Here is an 18,967-nt window from a genome sequence, read left to right as displayed (position 1 = left end):
CTGCCTGAAAGAACACAGAGAATAAGCATGTTTAATGCAATTATGAAGGCTTTTTAAATCTCCAGATTGGGTTGAGAATATGTAAATTTGGCTGCTTAGCACAAGTGAATGCAAACTTTCCTTTGCATGCCTGACAATTGTTTTAATACTCTCCAAGTTTTAGGAGGTAATAAAGTCTCCTGCTAAACCGTAGCTGAGCTCTCAAAGCTGTTTAATTGAATGAATTCAGCCTTACAGAAGAGAAGCCAGGCCTTTCAGCTCTTTTTTATCTAAGCCACCGGATATTTAGCCACTCTGCATATAATACCACCCAGACTCATTAACAAACCCTTTAGACAGAGTTATTGCTGGAATATTGCTGCTATAATGCTGAAGCGGATACTAATTTGAGGACAACTTCGTTGCCACTCTATTTGAGTCATTTCACGTTGCTTACATAAGAAAGGGTCCCAAACTGGTTGTACATCCAGCAAAGAATAGTAATCCCCATTTTCTAGACCCATGTGCAGTTTGAAGTAGCCTCACAGTGGATACAAAACTATCTAGTGGAGCACACAGGGATATATGTTGTTCTTTACATTTCCCCATCAATAAGGGAGCTTGGAGCAGGCTGCAAAGCTTGACAGGGCTTGACAGGGCCTGAGGGTAACAGCTCGGGTCACTAATCCCCATCAGTTGTATTCGAGCTAAGTAGTTTAAATCCACCTTCTGTGTAGACATACTCATTCTGACATGGACAGATATATAGATTTCCCATAGCCCTCTGCCTACTAGATTTTTTTTGCTTCAATTACACTGTTGTACTCAGAGCAACTCCCCAGATAAGTGATTCTGGGAAGTTCCAGTTGTTTTGCAAAGGTTTTGCAAAAGACACTCGGTCCAGATCTGCTGGCACCAGAGCCAAGGCTGTGCCTGGGACTGCAAGGCTCTGCCTGCTGCTGGGACCCTGCTGAGACCTGCTGAGATGCTGGTGAGAGATCAAGAAAATCAGCATTTTTGTTTTGTAGAGGATCTTGAGCCTTTTTTTCCTCTCATGACATATGTGCTTTCTCCTCTTTTCTCCTTGCAATACTTGCTTTGCATTCAACAAGTGTTTGAAACCACAGTGAGGTGAATTTGGCTGATTTTTCCATTTTACCACCAAATACAATCCTAGGAGCCTGTTTCCCTTTCTTCTGCAGAGTTTTGCTTTCTGTTTTTATCTTCCAATACAAAACTGCTGTATGAATTTATACAGACCACAAAAATTCACTTTATTTCATTCACAACCAGATACGGATTTTTATTCAAATTTGGATGTATAAAATCACTGCAAATAAATCCAGAGCTGAATTGAGGGTTGTTCTGCATCAATGTAAGAGTTTTCTGAAGGAAAATAGAAAAAATACCTTTCCCCCCCAAAAAAAAGACAAGATAGTTCCTTCAGGAGCCACTTCACTAATTTTTCTACCTTCCACGTGATAGTTTTATACCGCTGTCTCACTAAATCCATGCAAGACCATAAGCAACCTGGTCTAGTGGAAGGTGTCCCTACCCGTTGTAGGGGTGTTGGACTAGATGATCTTTAAAGTCCCTTTCAAACCAAACAATTCCAGTATTCTGTGATTTTAACTGAATGCACCCTAGTAATTTAAAATCTCTACTGGATTACAGCACTGGATTTTCTCAGGACTTGCCTAGGAACATACAATATTCCGTGTAATGTGCCTACTAATGAGCTTGGAAAAAAACCACCCTTTACAAAGTAATTTTGGTTTGTGCATCCTGGCGGCCGTGAGGGCAAGAGCATGTCCCCATGCCATAGCACCCAGAGCCGTGGAGGTGACCCAGCACCACGGAGCTGACCCCAGGTGAGGAACACGTCTTCTGCCAGCTGAGCAGCTGCAGGACTGGGGACAAGACTGATGGGGTCTGGGGGATGCTGTGCACCTGCTCCGGAGTGACTATGCGTCTGCTCAGGGGACGCCTGTGTACCTGTCCCAGAGGGTGTGTCTCCGTCCCGGGAGTGACGGTCATCCCGCCCCGCCGCGGCCGATGTTGCCGCTCGGGTCGATGGGTGGGTGGGTGCAGCCGGTCCGGCCCCCGGGTACCCAGCGAGGGAGGGCCGGGCCAGCCCAGCTCTGATCCCTCCTCCTCCTTCCCCGCCCGCCGCTTTTTCCCCGCTGCCGCCGACGCCGCTCGCCCGGCGCAGCGCGGACCCCGTCGGAGCTCGGGGCGGCGGCGTTCGCCGCCGGCCATGGCCGCGCCTGCCGCGCTGCTCAGCCCCCACCACCTCCTGTCCTTCTGCTTCCCCGCCGCCGGCGGGCTCCTGGGCTATGCCGACCTGGAGAAGGGCTACGAGGGCGGCGGCGGCGACGCGGGGGACTTTAGAGAAGCCACCCGAGACCTGCTGAGCTTCATCGATTCGGCCTCCAGCAACATCAAGCTGGCGCTGGACCGGCCGGTGAAGTCGCGGCGGAAGGTGAACCACAGGAAGTATCTGCAAAAGCAGATCAAGCGCTGCACCGGCATCATCGCCGCCGCCGCCCCGCCGCCCGCCTCCTGCCCGCCCGCCGCCTGCTCCACCCGGCCCCCGCCGCGCCGGGAGCCCGCGCAGGCGGCGGGCAGCAGCCTGCAGAGCAAGAGCCTGGCCGCCCTCTTCGGCTCCTTGCAGCGGGGCCGGGGAGCGGCGGGCGGCGCCGAGGCCAAGGCGGGCGGCGGCGAGAAGGCGGCGGGCGGCCCGCGGAAGGTGCCGCTGCGGGACCGCAACCTGCCTCCCTCCTTCTTCACGGAGCCGGCGCTGCCCGCGCCCGCCGCCCGCGGGCCGCCCGCCAAGGAGCCGGAGAAGGGCGGCGGTGGCGCCGCGGAGGCGTCCGAGTTCTTCGAGCTGCTCTGCCCCGAGTACGGCGCGCTGCTGCCCGAGCACGCCGCGCCGCCCGATGCCTTCGGCGGCCGCCTGCCCGCCGAGCTGGGGCTGGAGCACGGGCTGTACGAGCTGCCGCTGCCCGCCGGCCCGCACCCGCTGCTGGGCGGGCTGCTGTACCCCGAGCCGCCCTGGAGCCCGGCTGCGCCCTGCAGCCCGCCCAGGAAGGCGCCGCCCGAGCCGCTGCGCCCGCTCTACGCCGGCGGCCCGGAGCCGGTGCCTGGCGGCGGCGGCGGCAGCACCGAGGAGCCGGGTGGGCACCTGCCCGCGGGGTTCGCCCCCTTCTTCCCAGAGTGCCCGCTCGCCCCGCCGCAGCCGCCCTACGACTACGGCGCTGGGTACCACCGCGCGGGCTACCCCGGGCTGTAGGGCGGCGAGGTTCGGGGTCTGCCGGGACGGGGAGCGGAGCCCGGAACCCGCCCGCGGGGCTGACGGACGCTGGGGCAGCGCGGAGGCCGTACGGGGCTCCGCACACCCGAAACCGCGGCCACGGCCCCCGCAGGATCCACCCTTGTGCACTGCCAGTCGCCTCCTCCTGCCTTTTGGGGGACGCTGCAAATAAAATGTGAAACTTTGGGTTCCTTCAGGTGTTTTTGTAGCGGCCGGTGCCCCCCTTTTTCGTCCTCCAGGCCAGGACTTGGCTGGCTCTAGGCAGACGCGTTGGTGTACTTGTAGGTGATGTGGGGACGGGGGCTGCGCTCCTCAAAGGCCGTGGTGACCGCTCGTCAGTGATTTCAGTCTAAGCCTAAAGCTCACGTCAACACTTGAGGTGCGTTTAACATTTTTCCCAGGCTCGTGTTCATCACAAGTGCTGGCAGGTGTTCAGCTGAGGTCACAAAAGCAAGAAAATGAAAGTGAAGCAAAATTTAAAATGCTGCTACCAAAACTCAGTGTCCTGAAATTTTAACAACGTCTTGCAGGATCTTGCAAACGGCAGTTTAAAGCGATACGTAAGTTAATTGATGGCTTAAGTTCGGGACAAAAATTTACTGTAACCACTGTGGCCATGTGATTCCTACAGACTGCTGGATTTCTTCCAGGAATGTGTCAAAGCTCAGAAAGCAATGCGGCTCGGTCTCATTATGTACAGGAGATTATTTGATAATCATTTAAGTTATGTAAAAGAGTCTATGATAGGTCCTATAAAAATAAAGTTACACAATAGATCCGAGATCTGTGCTTGTTACTGCCGTTGAAACGCTCCGTTCACGGGGCTTTCATCGCGCCTCCATCCTCTGTAATGGTTTCTTGGCAGGAGTTAAGACAGGCAGTGGGTTTTGTCTTTCCTAAATCTTTTGAAATGCCGTTTTTTATCCACAGCGACCCGTGCTTGTTTTGCCTTCATTTGTACCGGCTGTTTCTGTAACTTAGTAGAAAGAAAGGAGCAATAATACACTACAAATCCAAGGGATGAAAATTGTTACAGTTATGAAAACAGATCAAAATACTCAGAGGTTTCCTATTGAGATGCAAGTTTTCAAAGGCAATCCTGCAGTCTGGCTCCCTGCCAGCCCCAAGTGGATTGTTTGTTTTTGAAACGGGATCCACATACGGATCAGCTTGGAGTTTTACCTTCGGTGGTGACAAATCCTTGTGCCTTCTGCCATTTAAAAGATAATGTGGAAGGTAAAGCAGTTTTCTTCATTCTTCAACCCACATTTAACTTTTCAGGCACTTGGGGTCAAGATGTGGAGAGGTGAAGCAAAATCTTTTGGAAATAAACTGAGGTAATTTTTTTCAGAAAATGGCTTAATTTTACTTTTAAACAGCAAGAGCTGTAACTGCTGCTGCCAATTTCCTCCTCAAAAGCTGCCCAAAGGCTCCACAAGCTGTACGCAAAGGAACCACGGTGGATGAAGGTCCACAACACTCCAACGTCTTGATAGCTGAGTGCTGTTAAGGAAATGTGCTTTTCAAGAACGGTTTTGCAGTAGTTTATTTCACTAAGCTTCATAAGAGCATGTATGAGGATATTTGGGCAGCCTGTCCAGCCAAGGTAGCTACAAATTAGGTTAATCCTACCCTGCTGCTGGTTTTGATGATGGGGCAATGTCCTACTCTGCAAGCTCGGTCCTGCCTTCTTCATTTTGGCAAACCTCCCAGTTTGCATTCGGGAGCTGTGTACTGCCAGCTCCCAGCAGAGCTTGCGCCTAACTGCATTTGAGACTACCTAGGCAAGACTAGCTAGGGGATTATTTGTTATTTCAGGTGGAGATGGTTTTTTTTTATTTGTTTGTTTGGGTTTTTGTTTGTTTAGCATCTGCTTCACACGTGTGAATTTGCAGCACATATTGGCAGCTGCTTGGAGTATTTCAGCTTGATGGTGCTGTGCTAATAATCTTGTTGCCCAGTTTTCTTATCAGAGCTGTGTGCCCAAGATCTGTGCTTTCAGCAGAACAGACAAAGGATGGGGATGCTGATAATGCAATGGCCACTGCTAAGGAAAGAAGCCTTTTTTCACTTAGGATGTGTTCATCTCACAAGCTCAATATGCAGATGTGTATTAAGTGAGGAGCTAATCCTAATAGACCTTACAGTCTGTCCTGTCTGATCTCTGGTTTCAGGTGTCTTTCACTGACTCTCAGGTTTCAGCAGGATTTTGTTCAAATAATGTCAAAAAGAGGTCTTCAGGAATAGATTCTGGGATAGACATTGCAAACCTGAATGGTTTGGTTGCCCTCAAGTCTCAACTTTTTATTCCAAGGGACCATGAAGTGCCATACATCTGACCTGCCAATGTTTTTCACTCATTTGGTGTTCTGCTGCCTTATAGGTGGTGCTGTGGTGCTCAGAAGCTGAACATCATCAGCCTTCTTGGCTTAGACCTTGTCTAAAACCAGTGGAGAAGTGGCTCCATGGGTGTCAGCAGAGCTGGGCTGGTACAAGGCTGGCGTGGCAGCCCATTCCCAGTGCTGCCAGGTTGGAAGGGTTCTTTGTGGGTTTGCAAGAAGTTGGGAGCAGGATTCAGGAGTCAGCCTGACCGAGCAGCAGTTGCAGATGTCTCTTCAGCTTAGCCTCTATCCTACAACAGTTCCTCAGAGGGGGATGTTTAGTTTATAGGAGCTTGCAGTGAAATAAAAAAAAAAAGAAATCCAGCATCAGTGTTGTTTGAAGTATGGCTATATTTCTGCCAGAAGATATACTTGTATTTGAGGAGTACCTGGCATGAGAAGTCCAATAAGGCTGGAAAGGAGCTGACAACACAGACCAAACAAAAGACTTCTATGCAACTCATGAGGAGCGCTGGAGCCCCTCTCCACGCTCTGGAGGCAGTGAGGGCACCCGACCAGCCCAGGGGTTGCCATCTAGTGAGGCTGCATCTTTGATCTCCTTTGTGCATGTGTGGGCTCTTTTTGTTGGTTGTTTCCCCCCCAGCTTGAATAGTGCAGGCACTGAAAACATCACCTAACAGTCTCACTCAGAAACACCCTTGAGAAATTGTTTTCTCCTCTGAAACACTGAAGAGCATCATCTTAAGAATCTGCAAGAATAAAAGCTTTTGTAATTGCACAAGATATTTTGGGGTTTTTGATGCACTTTTACGAGGAGTCTGTCCCAATGAACTAAAGCTGATTCTTTTTAGCTTTTCTGTCTTAAAAGAAGTGTGTCCCTTTGAAAGGAAATGAGTGCTGTTTGGTTGGATCGAGGTCAGACTACCAAATTATTTCACTTTACAAAGCCTGCACTGAGTTCCCCAGATAAACTAAACTCTATTTTGTTGTGGGTGTGTTTTACACATATTACCTAATTTTACTGGAGATTTTGATGATAAAGCATACATGTATTAACTTCATGTGCAGTCAAAGTTGATAAAGGGGAATGACAAGAACCCTTCATTCTCTTTTTAAATTAGGGAATCTTACTTTTCCTTAGTGGTGATTTATTGGGTGATTTAAGGGTTCACCGTGAATAGTGACTACTGCATCTCAGGATTTTGTGACTTAAACATCTGTGTTTTTCCCAAAGCAACCTCCAGAAAATGTTTTGTTTTTTTTTTAAAACAGGCTCATTAACTATTTCATGGCCTGAGCTTGGGATTGCTGTAATACAGTCTGACCATCGATGATTGGTCACTTGGGATGAGCTTACATAGTTGATAAAATCATGTTAGTAAAAAAGATACAGAAGTTTATTGTAAACTCTTTTTGTTTTCTGACTTTTTAAATAAATTGCATTTGGCAACAGTCCAAAAACTGAAGGTAATTCTGCAGTTATTGGCAACGGGAGAGAAAAAATGTGGTGGAGCAATTCTGTAGTGATGTACAAGAAATTCTGCTGGGAATGTGAGAGTTCAAGACTACAAACCTCTCTGAAATGAGAACTGGGAATGCTTTTAGGATAGCTTTGTGTCAGCTGAAGAGACTTGTGAACAGTTGCTTAAAATCCAATGGTTTTTGTAACACATTTACATAAAAGAGTAAATATACAGTTTATTGCAGTGACCCCCTCTCCCAAAATCTGTGTGGGTAAAGATTGGCAGAGGATTGCTGAAAGGTGATGCTATGAATATGGAAGGTGAGGGGAGAACTATTTTCTCTGCTTTATGATATTTTTCAATATCTTACCGTAACCTTGATTATCCCCTCTCTTGCTGGCAAAGAACTACTTCAGCAACCTGTAGGTTTTTAAGCTTTTTGGATCCCCTCCATATGAAAGGTAAATGTACTGTCAAAGCCTTATTTTTCAGGTTGTAGTCCACAGACTCACAGTTGTCCAGAGATCACAGGCTCAACATCACTGCATTGCTGTCAATGGGAAGTATTTTTAATTGCTTGAATTGGCTGGTGTGGGATTTGAGGAATATGCAGCATTTCCTAAATGATCTTTCATCTCTCCTCTGAAATGGGGGATAACATCTTATTTATACAATCTATGTCACTCTTCCAGAGGCAGCTAAAACTCCATGATTAACCCTGTGCTCCCTCTAGGTATTCCACAACAATATTGGGCATATCAGAAAATGTGGACTTGTCAGTAGTAAGGGAGGGATGAGAGGATTCAAGCTTTGTAGTAATGGGTTCTGCTGCTTCTGTTAGTGCATGTTTTGTGTGTTAGGATGTCTCCTGGTGGGCATTTTAGACTGCCTCAGCCTTAGCAGCTAATTGTAATTCAGTCTGTAGGTTCTGCTGAACAAATTCTGGCACATCTTGCTGTGCCAGATGAAGAGGTGACTGTCCCCATTTTCTACCCTGCCTCTGCTGTAGGTGCCTCCCCTTAGCTGTGTGCTGAAGGGAACTATACCTGTGCCTCCATTACTCCAACCTATGATCAGTGCCCGAGTGCATCTTTGAGAAGGAGTTAGAGTGAACTGGGGGCTGCATGGCAGCCCAGGAATGGGGCTGCATGGCAGCCTAGGAATGGGGTTGCATGGCAGCCTAGGAATGGCCGGAGCTCAGCTCAGCTGTTTCAGCCACAGCTCAGAGAAGCAAATCTGCTGGTAGACCGGGAGTGAGTTAAACCTAAGTCACTGGGTACAGTAGTATCACTTTACTAATAGCTCTACAGCTATTAGTAGAATATAGGGAATACAGACTGCTTTCTGTTGGAGAAGCAGGGCATAATTGTTACAAATTTTATTTTTGTTCAGCTTTATAAAGGATACAGGCCCACTGCTTCAACCCTCTGTGTACCTCCACAGTGGTGAAAACTAAGTGAATGATTTTTTAACTTGATGTTGCCAAGATACTCTTCAAACAAAAGAATCCTGCCTGAGAAGCTGCTGGACCAGGGACAGTGGCACAGGAGAGGCAGTGGGCCAGATTTTGTCTCTTTTAATTTTCTTAATTGCAGAATGTGATATAGGCTCTTCTATACCAAACAATGAAGGATGAATTTATAGGGACTGATCCCCATGACTCATTTCAATGACGTAGCAGACATGACCCTTTCTGTCATCCAAACTGCACAGTAAAGAGCTCAAGCCTGTGCCGAGTGTACTCAGATCTCTACTCTGGGATCAGGCGGAGATATCACTCCAGGGTGCCCTTGAGAGCTATCCTGGACCCTCCTGTAGCACGACATCCATACTTCCTTCTTCTCCCATGTCTCTTTGATGTGTTCAGCTCCTAAGCTAGCTGGAGTGCTTCTTTGGGTATTGAGGCTGAGCGCTCTGAAAGGTGCTTGAGGTTCACAGTCAATCTGTGAGATCTCTGGACACTCCAGTGATTTTCCAGAACAAGCTGCAGGAGTTACAGATTAAAATAACACTTACTGCTCTGACTGCTGACTGCATGAACACAACCTGGGCGATGTGAGCTGAGCTGGACTCTAGCAGATCTCGTTTCAATAATACTAGCCAGTGTTCCCCTCCCATTCCAGCAGTCTCTTCCCTGTCACTGGTTTGGCAGCTAGATTCGTTAGTTCTGGAGTAAACAGCAGTGTTATTCTCAATAAACAGAAAGCAGAGATCAGAGGGGTAAAATTTGGTATGAAGTCTAAATAAAGAGGCAATTCCATCCTTCTACCACCATTTTTCACCAGCAGGTAACTAATAAGGAATAATTTTTTGCATAGAAACGCTTCACTGTAGAACTGAACTCTAAAGAACAGCTATAATTGCTTCTGTGCACTCCAATAATTGAATATAAATCAATTACCACCATTTTAGGTATTTGAACAGCTTGCTCTATGAAGAAAAACCTTTCTTTCCTGTTTAACAGCCAGACCTTTAGCTTCTTTGTTTATCCACATATCTGGGACAAATGATTCAAACTCAGTCATTAATTAGTGATTTTATCAAGATTTTCCTTTCAGGATGGAAAGGTCAGTGCACCCTTGAAGCGCCAGCAAAACAAATGTCTCCCACTTGCACACAAAGTCAAGGCTTGTGAGGAAGAAACCTCAGAATATGCCTTAGAGAGTAGAGGCTTAATTTGGTGTCACTGCTTGTAAGAACACGCCTGGTGTGCTAAGTACAAAGGTGATGGCCAGACAGCCTGAATTTTATCCAAAAGTCTGTGATGATCTTTTTATGGCTTAGATAATCCTTCATGCCTAGAGCCAGCTGACAGAACATCAAGCACAGGGGTTGAAGTAAAAGTCAGGTCAGAGGAGCATGGCCCTGACTTCAATATAATTTACTTTTATTGTAGTGTTCAGAGCCCCTCTGGTTGTCAGAGCTGCACGCTGGCTCCTGGATGAGCCCGTGCTACAGCCTGTGGCAACTCCAAGAAATGTGCTGTCTAGGCCAATATATGAGCCCTGCCAGGGAAGGAAGAACATGTTTTACTACAGAACAAATGCTACCTACAAATGACTAATCCAGACCAGATGGGATTATAAGTAAGATACAATTTTGTTAAGTAAGATGAGAGACTCGAGTGGTGAGGCAAAGAGAAGTGAACAGTTTTTCCTGGCAGAGGTAATTCAGATATCAGGCTTAGTGTCATGTTTGGATGCTGCAATGATCCTTTCTAAACTTGAAATAGGTATTAATATTGCCACCTGTATTGATATATTTTTCTTGTATCTATACTATTTTTATCACTGGTTTCAAATCACCTAATTTTTCAAAAGAAAAAAAAAAAAAGAACAACTTAGTAATAGAGACATGTCCTGCTGCTGAGAGAAGAACTGGGAGCAGACGGAGAAACCCAAAATGAGCTGCTAGAACTATCCTTGCTTTAAATTAGAAGACAAAACACAGACAGCAGCTAAAAGTCCTACAGTATTCAACTTGAGTTTTTCCTACACTGATTTAGTCTCTTCTACTAGGAGATGTGCCTTGTAGGGCAGGCAGCCACCAACTCTGATTCCAGTAAGTATTCCCTCTGCAGGACATTATTTTTGTACAAGACTGGACAAGAAAAAAATATTCATTGCCCCCGCTTAAGTCTCGGTAAAATGTGAGCTACCACCGACGGGAGCTTCTCAGCTAGGGAAAAGCTGCGGATAGAAGTCCTCTACAGCCCTCAAGTGGTTCACTTTGTATCCTACATGTACGGTGGGAACACATCGCCGCGGGTTTTGGCAAGGAAGCTCCCAGAGGGGGCATAGCCTTCCCTCCCAGAAAAGTGTCCCTCCCAACTTGTATGCTGTCCCCAGCCTCCTCTTCCCTTCCAGCCCCACCAGCGCAGGCAGGATGCGCTGTCTCCCGGTAGGTTCTTCAGCTACAGGGCAAGCAAAAGCACAGAACGAGTTTCAGATGGAGGTGCAAAGCACCTCCTCAGCCCCTGGAGAAGACAGAGGCAGCTGCTCTGGCAAGTCACTGACCAGGTCAGTGTGTGCCCACTGTGAGAGTGACGTGACAGCAGGATACCTGAGGGAACAAGTGTGCACACTGCCAGGCTGTGGGCTTTGGCTCTCCATGTCTGGCTGCTTCTCGTAGGTAATGATAGGGAAGAGCCTCTGACTCCTGCTGTCCTCCAGCAGCCTGACTGTCCTCCAGTTTTAGCCGTGGGCTAAAACTGCCCCAGAGCTGCTGGTCATGGATAACAGGTGGAAAGGACTGTGCTGCCTGCCCCAGGGGCTGAGGGCGGGCAGAGCCAGGAGGAGTGAGAGCTCAAGTGACAGGGTCGTTCTCTGCTGCCTTCTCTCCCTGTGTGAAGCATCCGGATGGGAAGGCAACTGGAAAAGAGAAAGGAAGCCCTGCAGGAACACAGATACAAGAGCAGCGCTGTGGAACTCTTGAGGGATGCTGAAGAGGAGCTGCTGTTCTGTTTGAAGTCTCTCCTGCAGGGGTCTTCTTCCCAGTACCAAAAGACCTTTCTCACCAGTACCAAGGAGTCAGTGCTGCCCTCTTGCAGCTATCCAGCTGTAAGCAGAGGAGTGCATCCCGAGTGTTTCCTAGGAAGAAATCCCATGGCTTAGTGAACAACAGAGTTGCTACCAGGTGGAGGGTTTTGCAATGTATTTATTTGCAGGAGCTGGGAAAGGAAGATGGGTTATCAATCCCCCATCCCATCCCACAGGTATTTGTATAGGACGAAGCCAATGTGTGGAGTACCATGATATAACAGTTGCCTGAATGGCCTCTCCTTTTTGCAAGGAAGCCCAGGTGGACCTGCCATCCTGATCCAAGCAGCTTTTTGTCTTGGCTCAGCAGGCTCTCCTCTTCCTGAGCTGCTCACTCACCTGTCCCTGTAGCCTGGCATCACTCTCTGTTTGTTCTCTTGGCCAAGGCCAGGGAGGTTTTGGGGCTTTAGGAAAGGTAAGGCTTTTTTTCAAGGAAAACCCATCAGCACCAATGGCAGGACCACTTCCTACACAAGATCACTTCCTCTCTTGCCCTGCCACCCAACAAAAATCCCCCTTAGGAATCTACCCCAGCATTTTGGACCACCCAGCAGTGTCTCACGGAAGTGGCAAGAGAAGACGGATGCCCACCCTGGGCGCCTGTCTGTGAACGGTCAGTACTGGCCGATCAGTCCCGAGGGAACACCTGCCCCTGAGCGCCCCGGGTGCCAGCACACAGCTGACAGCACAGCTCAGGGCTGCCACGCTGTCCCGCACCGTCCCTCTGCAGCCCATGCCTTCGGCTGCACAGCCACAGCGTCTCACCGTGTGGGGATCACAAGCTGAGAAGACCCCTCCAGCTGTGTGTCTGCTGCCAGCATGGGGCTCCTGTGGGATGCCAGAAGGGCAGCAAGGGACAGAGCCCGGATGGAGACCTCTGCCTGAGATAGACACAAGGAAGTGGAAGAGTACCTATGGGAGGAGCATGAAAAGTGCTGGCATTACAAGCATATGCACACTGGGGAGACTATGACTCATCCTCAAAGGAATGAGGTGCATTTCCTGGTACTAAAAAGCCACTTAAAGACACTAAATAAAATCTGTGGTAACCAGTCTCAGGCCTGCTCTGTGTGAGCAGGGAGAACCGGGAAGGGAAGAGCTGCCAGCAATCCCTCTGTTCTATCCCAGTTACGGTCAGGAACACCGTCATTCCACTGGGACAGTATTCAGTGGGGCATAGAAATTTTGCAGGGCTGGGAGAGGCCTCCCTGGAACTCTGTGACACAGACAGACTGAGAAGGGCCCTTGGCTGGTTGCAGTGCTTCCTTAGCAGTGTCCAGCAGGAGATGCACCGATGATGTGATGGCTGTATGTGGGTTCAGGGATAGCTTGGTTATCCCCTGTGGGTCCCTTGACTCCTGTTCCCTTGGAGAGCCACCTGACTCGCGGAGGGGAGGGAGTCTGTTGTCCCCATGGGGTTAAGGGATGTTTTGGAGTTTGTTTCCATGGTGAGTGGCAGATGACAGTGCCAGGCTGTGTTGACCCATGCACTAGCTTAGGTTGGTTGAAACTCCCCAAACATCAAGGACGTTGGAAGCAGAAAAGGGTAGTGCTCCCCAAGTGTGCAGCTCTCCCAGGGCAATGCACACACTTCCTATCACATCCAGAGAGCCACAGGCAAAGTGTGGCTGTCGAGTGTGAGGGATGGCCATGCATGCAGCTGCCACCTATGGAAGTGGGGGTCCGAACTTCTTGTGGGCACTTCCACTAGGAATGGGACTGTGTGCTTCTGAGGTGGCCCAGGTAGCTTATCCCAAGGCAGCTGAGCTGAGAACAGGCAGTATGTTAAGCAGTAAGCAATATGCAGTGCTGACTGACTGGGATGGGCTGCAGCTCTCTCCTTGGAGTATCCCCTGTCCAGCTTGGAATCTGTTTTATTCCCTACTTACATGTTCCCACAGAGAAAAAGCAGCAGCAAATAAAAAACTACTTGGATTAATTTACTTTTACCATTCTGCAAGCCTGGAGGTGCATTTATATCAGCAATGACATGAGCCATGGGATCTGATGGCAAAAATGAGAAAACAGTTCTCACAAAACCTTATATATTTTGTGTTTCCATGGCTTCGGGGGGCCACCTGTAATCATCAAGAAGAAACGAATCATAATCGGGACTGTAAATGAACTGTTTCACAAAGGCCTCCTTGTCTGCTGGCTCGGGGTACCAAGAAGCGAGGCCTTGCTTGTAGGCCCAGTCAACAATCTGCAAAAAGATAAGCAAAGTGAACTGGTAAAACAACAGTGGCATGTTACGAAGTCGAAACCAACTGCAGTTTGGCCCTGGCTGTATTTTCCCTCTTCCCTTCTCTCAGAATTGTGCCCTTTTTTGCTTTTTTTCTCGCTGTGCAATACTCTGAGTCAGCTGCACTTCAGGTCTTCACAGGGAATGGAAGCCGCCTGCAACTACTGGCTGGTAAGAAATGCACACCCCAGCCCTGGCAAAATGGTTGGGGTGTGCAATTGAAGGGGAGCAGCCCTTTAACCACCTCCACTTGCACCCTTAAGCTCCTCAGCTACACTATGCATCCGTCAGTAACCTTAGCAGGCCAATGCGATTCTCAGTGGGTGTCTCTGAATGGGAATTACAAATTTAATGTAAACAGGGAACCAAATCCATAATTAGACAACAATCCCAGATCTGAAATAGTATTTAGGTACTTAGGCCCCTATTAAATAGAGGAGGAAAGGTTCAAAATAGCAATTTGGAACCTAAAATCTTTTGGCAACTTGTGTCATGTTTGAATTTGACTCTAAATCTCACTTTTTGAAGTGCTGAGTTCTCACAGCTTCAAGCAATAAAGCAGAGCTGTGTGAGCTGAGGCACCCAGAATGAGAATATATTTTTCACATTTGAGCTTTAACGATGGAAGAAATCAGAGCAGCAATTCTGGCTAGAAGAATTCCTGAGAATCATTGCTCTAGGCTTTAGAATAAGTTAAAAAACCCACTAAGCAAAAATGATGCCAAGGCAATTCCTGCCCTCCCTACCAAGGAAAGTGGAAGTAAGAGTGGAAGTACTCACTTTCACAGCAATTTTGCGAGACACATCTCTGATGCTGCCCAAGGGGGGATAGAGTCTTCCTTCTGCAAGATTCTGCTCAGTCACCTCAGCAGCAATAGCCTAGAAAGAAAAGCAAGCTAGTTTATAGAGATGGACTCAAGCACATACCACATTCCCTAGCATATGGTATGTGGCTGAAACCTCAGCAGCATCAGAGCTTGGACTATTTCTGAGTGGGAACTTGTGACCTGTTCAAAATACACGCGTGTACTCATTTCATTACAGACTTCAAAGTGGAGCCAGAATGGTGGAGGTGCTGTGCTAGGACAGCAGTTGTGGAGAAGGAGGAGAATCCTGTCATGGCTCCTGCACCTGCAATGGAAACTTGAACTTTCCCTGAGCTGGAAAAAGGCTGCAGCTTTTTGCTACGCTGTGCCATTTCCACTCCATTCCTTGCCCTGGGCCAGGTTCTTGAAAACACCTGAAGTAGGTGCATGTGCCTCTTATTATCTTTTCTTAAAATATTAGTTAAATGCCAGTTGCAAACCTCTGCTGTCATGAGGAAGATATCATCAGAGATGTGCCGGACTCCGCAGGCAGTGACTCCCAGTGCCACTCCTGGGAAGACATAGGCGTTGTTTCCTTGGCCAGGGAAGAAGGTCTTTCCATTTGGCAGGGTTACCTTTGGGAACGGACTCCCACTTGCAAATATTCCCCGTCCCTGATCAAAGAGAGAGAAAGAGGCATCCAGATTCAGAAGAGAAATCTCAGTTTTGCTGCTCTCCATGAACTGTGGTTGAGGGACATCAGTGACTAAGTGGACAAATCTCCAACCAGTCAGTGAGAGGCATCTCCACCGGAGGCACCACCAGCTGACACTTCTGGAGTACCTTGTCCCCAGAGCCAGGAACAGGGCCATGGACAGGGCCACTGAGCACTGAGTGGGTTTTTGCACTGCAAGTTCTCTGACCTTCTGAGGAGTTTCTCTATCCATTTATCAACCATCTACGGAGTGTGAAGAAGGACTCATGAGGGATAAAGGTCTGGGGCTGTGTGATTGCTCTGGCCATAGGCAGGTGGTGGGGAGGGAAAGGAAACACTGAGACAAGGAATCCTCTCATGCCAAGTCAATCCATATGACAGTAATTCTTCAGTGACACTGGGTCTAAGTTGGGTGATGAAACCACTACATAAACAATTACGTGACACAAACTGCTAAGGATGAGACATCTCAGACAGCTGTGGGTGAAGGAGGCAAACACTTTCTTTACCCAAACTAATTTCAGTTGGTAGGGACCCAAATCCTGCTCACAGCAAGGTCAGCTATGACATCAGACCAGGTTGTTCAGGGCTTTATCCAGTCTGGTCTTAAAAACTTGAAAGGTCAGAGACTGCAGAAACAATCTGGGCTTCTCTTCCACCTCTTGACTCTCCCCTCACAGTGTAAAAGGTTTTCTTTATGACCAATTTGAACCTCTCTTATTTCAACTTAGGCACACTGTCACTTGTCTGCCCACCATGTACCACTGTGGTTTTCCTTGGTACAGTCACGGCCACAGTGTATCCAGAGCACCCAGCTTCCCTCCACTGAAGTCCAGTACACAGAATAGTTTGGGTTGGAAGGGACCTCTGGAGATCATCTAGTCCAATCCCCACCAAGGCAGGATCACCTAGAGCAGGTGACACAGGAACATGTCCAAGTGGGTTTTGAATGTCTCCAGAGAGAGATATTCCATGACCTCCCTGTACAGCTGGTTCCAGTGTTCTGCCACCCTCAACATAAGGAAATTCTTCCAAATGTTGAGGTGAAACTTCTTGTGGTTTAGTTTATAGCCATTTCTCCTTTTCCTGTCACTGGGCACCACCAGAAAGTACCTCGGTGAGGCGGTAGCACTGCTCCGCTGTGCACTCCGCTTTACTTGTGGGGTTGCTCAGGGCAAACACAATGGGCCTTTCATTGAAGGCTGCCATGTCCTTCAACAGCTTCTCAGTGAAAGCTCCTGCAACAGCTGCGACACCTGAAACAACAACAGCAGAGTGAGGCAGTGCTTTCTGACTGTCTGACTTTAGTGCGTTGGGCTGATCCCACTGGAACGCCTCTACTGGAAAATGAACCATCGGAGGGAACAGGCTTAATCTCCGGAGATAGAGGTGAAGATGTTTCTTTCTCATATTATGGTGAGATTAAAAGCCTGTCTCAAAATAAAGCCCTCTGCTCCTCTGGACAGAGTGGGTGACAGTGTTTTAGCCAGTCTGATTGCATCACTCTGACTCCCAAAGACCTGCCTGAGGTGCCTGTTGTCATCCTCGTCCTGGCCAGCCTGCCAGAGCCATGTTTGTTGCTGAGAGCCTCAGATCCTGCCTCCCCTAGCACCTCCCTCTACAGCCCTTTCTGGAAGGGCTCCTACAGCTCCAAAGGAGAGGAAGCCTGTGCCCCAGGGTTGAAGGGGAAAGGATATGGAGAACTCAACTGAAAAAAATGGGGGTAAAAGAAGCTCATTTTCTTTTGACTACAAAAACAAAAGGAGACTCTAGAAGAAAGACAGAAACTCTCCTAAGAACTGAATTGACAAGAAAATTTTTATTAAGTGAACTCCACCTATAATTGCTGTAGGTTTCACTTTCTGCACAACCTCTTCCAATGAGTCCATACTGGGATGATCCTGGGCAAACAGTTCTTTCTCATGGTTCAGGTGGCTCCTGCCCTGTGAGGAAAAAGGAGGAGTCAAGCTTTGGTCTGTTGGCAAAAGTTGGAGACATAACTTAGTAACTCATCTTCTTCAGTTCATTTCATCTCTCGGCCCTCTACCTAAACCAGATTCCACAGAGCAGGACCTCAACATCAGCCAGTCAGGCACTGAGGTGTTGGTGTAATGTCACATTGGGCTGGTCCCTGCTCCTCTCACCCACCAAACTACATTGTGTGGCTGGCATACACTTGTACATAAAATACAAGTCTCCTCAAGTCTGAGGAGGGACAACTCTGAGGGGACAGAGGGAGTCCAAAATGCAGCTGGGCCAGGCTGGGTCACCAAGCAGGGCACGATGTCGCTGTTCTAATACCCCATATGACATGCAATACCTCCAGCACTCCTTGGGACTATGGCTAGCAGTGTACCACTTTAGATGCCCAGCCCAAAGTGTTGCCTTTAGAGCAACCAGTGCTGCTGGCACACTGTTGTCCCCATGAGACTTAGTCCTCCGAAAGCAGGAACAGCTCTGCAATAAAACTGCAGCCTTTACTCTAGGGCTGAGCAGGAGTCCAAGGTATCTGCCTGCTCTGGCCTCTTTAGCTGGCATGGCATGGCAGGGGAATGGGGCTCAGCTCTGAAGACAAATTCACCTTCACAATCAGTCCCTTGGAGTCTACCATCCAAATTTTTTTGATGGCATCATCTCGTGAAATTCCTTCCTTTTCCATAGCCATGAGGATGAGATGAGCTATGCCCAATGCAGCCTGAAACACAGTATATAAACACTTCATTGGGGTATCATCATCTTTTGTGGGGGAAGATTTTAAATGAGAGATGGGTCGGGTCATCCCCCAGCACTGCACAAAGCAGGGAGACTTTCTGCTCCATGGCTGTACAGCGCTATGGCATGGGGCTGATTTTAGCATTGTAGGTGCTGCCATAAATAAAAAACCTCACAATCATTCAGTAGAGTAGGCTGCAGGTGGAGCTGGAGCAGTGGAGTTGGTACCTTGACAGGTAGAGGCTGTCTCCATCATTTGAACCAGCTGCTGCAGGGGGGAAAAAGGGGCAGACACTTAACAAATGTTGCTGGAGATGCCAAGTACAGAGGAACTCACAGCCAAGTGGGAGTCCTGCAAGAAGAAAGTCTTTCTCCCATTCCTGCCTGGGAAAGCAGCCCTGAACATGCTGTGTTGGTGTCTGTGGTCCTACAGCTGTGCCTGGCCCTCCTGCCCCAGTGGGGACTATAACAAAGCAGTAGGGTCTCTGCGCCACAAAGATGGTGACCAGAACAGACGTGTCTGCCAGCAGGGGTGAAGAAAAAGAACAAGCCAGCTTTGTTTCACTGTGGGATAGAAAAACAGTAACAGAGCTTCCCAAAGTTCCACCATGGGCAAGAGCTGAGATAGGTCCTGAACTTAGTCCACAGACAAGGCTTTAGAGGCTTTTTCTTTCCCCTCTCTCTTTGAGCAAGGTGCCATACAGACTACCTGACGTCTGCCATGGGGCAATATGACTGACTCCAAAAAGCAAGCTGTGCTCTCACAGTCCTGTGAGTCTGAGTCCTTTGAACTCTACCACTAAAGAAGTTCTGGTTTACCCTAGATACCAACCCTGAGGACTCAAACCAGCCTCCTT

General features: G+C 48.5%; 2 protein-coding genes across 4 annotated transcripts in view; one reads left to right on the top strand and one right to left on the bottom strand.

Moving 5' to 3' along the window:
• Positions 1-2,202: 2,202 nt before the first annotated feature.
• Positions 2,203-4,073, top strand: FAM181B (family with sequence similarity 181 member B). Its single transcript, XM_017819607.1, is given in 2 exon segments — positions 2,203-3,211; positions 3,213-4,073. Coding segments are annotated over 2 exon segments (1,227 nt in total). The 5' UTR covers positions 2,203-2,236; the 3' UTR covers positions 3,465-4,073.
• A 9,489-nt stretch (positions 4,074-13,562) lies between these two features.
• Positions 13,563-18,967, bottom strand: part of ME3 (malic enzyme 3) — a 119,237-nt gene continuing 113,832 nt past the window's right edge. For 2 of the 3 annotated variants that reach the window (XM_017819721.1, XM_017819722.1), the window contains exons 9-14: positions 17,980-18,093; positions 17,236-17,341; positions 16,512-16,654; positions 15,184-15,357; positions 14,658-14,756; positions 13,563-13,838 (exon numbers count right to left, since the gene is read on the bottom strand). In XM_017819721.1, coding sequence (XP_017675210.1) covers positions 13,677-13,838; positions 14,658-14,756; positions 15,184-15,357; positions 16,512-16,654; positions 17,236-17,341; positions 17,980-18,093 — 798 coding nt within the window. In that variant the 3' untranslated portion in view covers positions 13,563-13,676. The remainder of the gene's footprint in view (positions 13,839-14,657; positions 14,757-15,183; positions 15,358-16,511; positions 16,655-17,235; positions 17,342-17,979; positions 18,094-18,967) is intronic. The other variant, XM_017819723.1, reaches the window with a different exon arrangement.

Source organism: Lepidothrix coronata, unplaced genomic scaffold, assembly GCF_001604755.1.
Source record: "Lepidothrix coronata isolate B3197 unplaced genomic scaffold, Lepidothrix_coronata-1.0 Scaffold76, whole genome shotgun sequence".
Taxonomy (NCBI): domain Eukaryota; kingdom Metazoa; phylum Chordata; class Aves; order Passeriformes; family Pipridae; genus Lepidothrix; species Lepidothrix coronata.
Note: the sequence above shows the minus strand (reverse complement) of the source record. Positions and strands in the feature narration are given on the sequence as shown.